The sequence below is a fragment of the Alligator sinensis genome, unplaced genomic scaffold (genome assembly GCF_000455745.1).
Source record: "Alligator sinensis unplaced genomic scaffold, ASM45574v1 scaffold1296_1, whole genome shotgun sequence".
NCBI lineage: Eukaryota > Metazoa > Chordata > Crocodylia > Alligatoridae > Alligator > Alligator sinensis.
Genome location: NW_005842865.1, coordinates 242,965 through 249,005, shown reverse-complemented (window position 1 = coordinate 249,005; position 6,041 = coordinate 242,965). Strand labels below are relative to the sequence as shown.

Sequence of the window (6,041 nt, the reverse complement as noted above, 5' to 3'; positions counted from 1 at the left end):
TAAGCCACTGCACAGGTCTGCAGAGCCCCAGCCCAGCTTGCTGCTGGCAGCGGGTGTATGAGTGCCTCGGGGTGGATGACGAGGAAGGGGCTGGGGCTGTGCTGCCACAACAAGGAGTGGATCCCTCGCGGCCCCCACACCATCCGCCTCGGCATGCAAACATCTTACAAGACAAGGTCAGGGTGTTTTTGGCACTCCAGCCAAAAATGTTGGTTGACCCCTTCTCTAGTTGCATCAAATAACCCACTCTTCCACAGAGGAGGGGGACAGGGAGTGATGGGGACTGGCTCACGTACACATGGCACATGCTGAAGTAAAAACGGGGAAAATCTGTGTGAAACCCACTGTCACGTATTTAGCCATTTGAAAACAGTGATGCTTTGGATTTCCAGATGAAAGATTCCTGGCCCTTTCCTCCCGACACACAGGCCCAACTTGCACCCAGAGGGAAAGACTACAATTACCTTTTTTCTTGGCCCGTTAGTGTGGATATACACCAGCTTGTCCCTGGCATGGGAGATGCCCAGGGCTCGTCCGATCACGCTGTTGAGTAAGTTTTTAGGCTGTGGAAATTCCTTCAGCAAGTCTCTGGAATCTGAAACAAAAAGGGAAGTGAATGGACCGCCCTGTTCAAAAGAAACAACTCTCTCACTGGAGTCCTGGAAGCTCCATTTCCCGTATTTAATAGCTTGGGAAACAGAGGCAGAGAACTTAAATGATTAGCCCAGTGCGTCCGTGCACATCAGTGGAAAAAGCCAGGAGTCCTAGCTCCAAGTCTCATGGGCTCTATCTAACCGATGGAAGACACTCAGTTCCCGAAGCACCAAAGGCTACTCTGCTCTGGGCTTCAGAAACCAAACAGCTCAATGTTCTTACTCTCCCCTCAGAGACTGCAAGCACTCCACATGCAGTGCCTCACAGCTAGAGCTTTTATTTCAACAGTTCAGAGACACTGAAAACCAGAACAAGCTTCTACAAAATGCAGCCTCGGCAGAAACACCTTCAAGGCTGGAAACGTTCAGATTAAATCTCTTTTTGTGTGTGTGGATGTAATTAGCCCATCGCAGCGTTCAGAGTTGGGGCTGCTGCATGGGGCGATTCTCAAGGGCCGTGTGTTGCAAGAGCGACGGAAACGTGCTGCAAGATCCTGTACGAGGCAGTAAACGCTCTCCTCTCCTGTCCAGCACCCTGTTCCTGCCCCGGCTACTCCAGCGCTGCTGCTGCTTTTCCCCGGTCCTCCTCTGCCCCCAAGCAGCCCCTGTGCCAGCCCCTGGTCTTACTCCCAGCAGTGCCCGGGTAGGTGGTCTCACACACAGACAAAGCAGCGCTTTGCAGCCTGGTTTGTCCCCTCCCCTCCTCCCACAATCCCATGGCTGGCAGGAGGGGCTGCAGGGGTGGTTGCCAGCATATGAGACCCGGCAGGAGCAGCCTCAATAGTGGGGTTGCCCTTGCCCCCTGCGGTACAGACCGGGGTCAAGAGGGGGCAGAGAGTGGAAAGAGCAGGACACAGCATGGTTAAGTCCTGGCCCTGCTGCTCTTAAGTGGCACCAGCTGGATCAGCGACTTTCACCTGCTTTTTTAGCTTCGAGGCCTCCGCCAGATTTCTTCTCCATCAATTTCAACTGGAGTGCAACAAAGTTCAGAGAAGTTATGGAGCTCTTTTTTTTTTTTTTTTTTTTTTTAAGTACATCTTAGCACTAGTGCGATTTTTTCTGGCAGGGGAATGGAACACGTTACATGTTTTGAAAAATATATATACCCTCCTCCCCGGCTTTCTGGGTGTAAGAGTGAAGTGCGCCAGGAATTTTAATCCAAAGAATGTGTGCCCCAGGTAGCAAAAGATTGGGAAACACCTGAGTTAGCAAGTCAGAGTTAGTACTGAAATCAGACTTTATTTTGTCCTTAGGGCAAATGCAAAAAAACCAAAAAAACCAAACCTGTAAAGCTGCAGAAAAGCTGAAAAATGGCCTGGAGAAGAAGAAGTGACAGTGCAAAACACTACTCCTGAATGACAGACATCCTCGGTGCCAAGCCAAGGACCTCCAGAAAGGACACGCGGGCTCCCTCCTGCATCCGGAAGTGCGGTACAAGGTTACATGAAGAGTGGTGACTCCCTGACACACCCCCAGGTCCTTCCCATTTCATCTGAATTGAACACAAAGTGGGGAATTTGCTCCGAGAAAGTTTCCAGTATCGTGCACCCCATCTCTTTGGTATTTGCCAGAACAGCTCTCCTGCCTGCCAAGGGACAGGGTTTGGGGACAATGAGGTAAAGCCTGTAAGGCCCCGGCCAAACGGAGCAGCGCAGCTGCCAGGTCAGTAATGCTGCATGATCACATGGCACTCAGGAAGCAACGCAGCGTATTTCATTAACAATCATTCCAGCTACTCCTTAACGAGCCTTTGCCAATCATCTGTGGCACAGACCTCTTCCACAGAGGGCTTTCAGCAGCTCCTTCTACAGAGCTGCATTTCCCATGAACCACTAGTCAGACTTCACCCAAGCATGACCACCTTTGTCACTAAAATCACAGATTTCAGGCTTCAGCGAGAGAGAGAGAGACCAATTCAGCTACAGAACCACCATGTCTAGAAGGCGCAAGACCCAGAGGCGATCCAGTAACACCTCTCCAACTCCATGCCTGAAAACCCCTGGTAGCAATGGCACTGGATGGAAAGCACACAGGCAAGAGGAAAGCATTTGTTGAACTGATTCTCTGCTCAGTCTGGAGCATGGGTAATGGCACATCCCTCTGGGAACAAATATTTATTAGAAGTGTTGCCCACCCCGGGGAAAAAAAGGGGGAAGTGACCAGCAGTATTACTCACAGGCCTCCTCAAGTATTGTTCACACAGAAGGGAGTCCCTAGAGGGAGACACACCGTCCTTCACTCACTCAGCAGGGCTTTCATCCAGTCTGGCAAAGGCTTGTTGTGACTTTGTAAATTTAACACGTGATAAAGGAGGCCAACAACCTCCCATTGTCCGAGCCCTGTTCTCCAGCAGCGGGACAATACAGATCTCGAGTCCAGAACAATGCCTATGTCTCAACCTAGTTTTCTGGCTGCTTCCTGACAGCCCTGGAGAGGAAACATGCCAAATTTCTGCCAAGACAACTAGATTTTAGAAACCACTGTCCAGGTATGGGAAGAACGAGATGCCTCAAGTGTTTGACATGGGCTGCAACTTCTACCAGGCACTTGGAGAACAGAGCAGGGAGTACCTTGCACCAAAACACTTTCTCTTTTTCAGTTCCTGAGCTAAAGTACTATACTTTCCCTCAAGAAGAACTAATGTAAATAAACCTTTTTCTTGACATTTCCAGAAGGACTCCTGCTATATTGGTGCCAAGAGAAAGAAGCCGACTTTGTTTCTCAGCACTTCCCCATGAAGATATGGGGGTTGGTAGGTAGCAGAGCAACATTTTCTAACAGTTCCCAGCTGTTACCCATCTGTCTACAGTAATTCCAGTCCACACCACTTGAGAAAGAGACAATTCACAAGCGCCCCATCAAATTCGCTTTGTAGATTATGCAGTAAACAGGCCTCCATCTGCAGCACCATGTACTTTCAGACTCCAACTGAATGCCTCTCCTTTGAGAAGTAGGACTAAGAAATCTTGCAATGATGAGCAGGACACTGGAAAAGAGTAAACACATGGCTATATAATGAAGGAGCCAATACCAAGGATTTGGGGATGAATCTGCACACAAATTCCATGTTTAATCCATTTCAGAGCACGAGAGAGGAAAAGGGCTCTTCCAAATAGCAAATTTGGCTTCTAAATCATGCTCAGATCTGCCAGCAGAGCTACAACATGCACTTCACAGCTGCTGACTTTTCCACATTTGCTGGCAGTGTCCAGCGGATCAAGGGCTCTAAGGGCACAGATGCACTGCCCCAGGCCAGTGCTATGAAGCACATGGCCAGAGGCACTACATGCAAGTCTCATTGCAGCGCACCCTAGACCAGGCTGAAGCAGGACACACCAGGCCTGGGAGGTGGGGGTGACCCAGTCACCTCACATCAGGAGCTTCAGGTCTTGCTTCACCATAATCTTTAAAAGGTCAATCCTCAATGGTCAAATGGGAGGCATCTTCTGCTCCCTGATGAACTGATTTGCTTAGCATCTGATCTGGAAGCAAAGTAGCTTGTCTCTGAATGCCACTGTGATAAATGGAAATCAAGGTAGCCAGAACCCTGTGAAGAACTGGTGCAACCTGACATTTGAGAGGGATGAAACAGTGCAGTGGTTCTTAACCTTGTTAGGCTCACAGCCCCTTGGAAAATGCTGGTTCATAGGTTTTTACTCATTTTTTGACCATGGAAAAAATGAATACGCCAATTTTTCTGTTGTAAAGAGCTCAGAAAGATCATAACAGGTCAATATTTTTAAAAAAGCTATGAATTATTATTTGAAATCACTAAGTTTATCTTGTGAATCAGTTTGCATATCCAACAGTGCAAACTGGTACGGTACCCTGCAGCACCCTTGGAAGGATCTCAAGGCACCCTGGCTGAGAATCACTAGAATAGCGGCTGATTTTCACCTACAGTCTCTAGCAGGCCAGATCCGTAAAGAAAGAGCACCTGTGTCTATGTTTCAGGTCCAAAGTTGGGAAGGAACCCTAAGCTTTTTTTCCCTCTTGGCTAGCAGGCAATTGCAGGTGGGGTTTTCAAAGGTAGCTGTCGTTAGCCCAGTTCTGCTCCTTGCAGCTGGTGGGAGTTTTACTGCCGACTTCCATGAAATCAGAATAAAGCCAATGCTAAATACCGTTGAAAATCCCACCTGTAATATCTATTGCAGGAGATTCCATTGTTTTCATCATGGAGGACCACTTAAGGGGAGGGACATCACACTGGAGGAATGACATAACACTGTGAACTGCCACACAAGACGGCTGAGAGGAGATCGTGTGGCCGCCTACAAATTCATTAGGGAGACGCAGCAAAGGATCGGAGATGCCCTGTTCACCAGGGCGCCTCTTGGGGTAACGAGGAGCAATGGTCACAGACTGACAGAGAGCAGATTTAGCCTGGATATCAGGAACAACTTCTTCATGGTGAGGGTGGCCAAAATTTGGATTGGGCTTCCAAGGGAGGTGGTGCTGTCCCCTACCCTGGGTGTCTTTAAGAGAAGGCTGGATATGCATCTGGCGGGGGTCATCCGACCCTAGCGCTCTTTCCTGCCTAGGCAGGGGGTCGGACTGGATGATCTGTTGAGGTCCCTTCCGACCCTAACATCTATGAAGGCAATAACTGTATGTTAGATAGATGTACCATGCTTTACACATGCAAAGGTCTGTTAAGGGAGACCCCCCATATCGCTGCTTAATTTAAGCTTGAGTGGGACTTACGCAGCTGATTTTTCTGGGTGTAACAACACAAGGTGGCTGCAATTGCTAGCAGGCTGCACTTTGGAAACCCCTGATCTAAGGCTTCTATTAGCCCAGGCAAATCCTGACAAGTGGAGGGACTTATGTGAGAGAACCACTGGCCTTGGGCTCACGGCAGGAAGAACTTAAAGTCAACGTTATGCTCCTCGCAAGTTAGGGAGGTGGAGCAGGCTTTCACGGAGACCCTCAAGACGCCCAACCTGCCGATGTAGCGCCGACCTCGTGTCCCGGGACCTTCCCCGAAACAGGCTCGCGCGCTCGCTCCGCCACCGGAGAAGCTTTGACGGGAGGTCGGCACCGTCGGTCCCAACGCCACCCGAGTCGGCGCCGCGCAGCCTTCCGATTGGCTGGCCGGGCTTCCGCATGACATCGCCGAGTTCCCCGGGGCGCGGCGCTGGCGGGAACGGCCCTGTCGCGCGGAGATGCAGCGCGCCGAGGGCATGCCACAGGAGAAACGACGGTATCACGAAGAAAAGATTGGCCCGGCCTGGTTTCCCGTTCGCGTTTCGGCGCCCCGATGCGCCAGCCCGGGCCCGGCCTGGTTTCCCGTTCGCGTTTCGGCGCCCCGACGCGCCAGCCCGGGCCCGGGGGACCGCAGCCGGGCGCTGACAGCACGACGCCGGGTTTTCGGGCCCCAGGGACGCG

The 6,041-nt window shown here is 50.8% G+C and overlaps 1 protein-coding gene across 1 annotated transcript in view; it reads right to left on the bottom strand.

Annotated features, from left to right (window-relative positions):
* Positions 1-6,041, bottom strand: part of DHX30 (DExH-box helicase 30) — a 35,331-nt gene that overhangs the window by 20,364 nt on the left and 8,926 nt on the right. Inside the window, 1 exon segment of the mRNA XM_025191863.1 lies at positions 465-595. Coding sequence (XP_025047648.1) covers positions 465-595 — 131 coding nt within the window.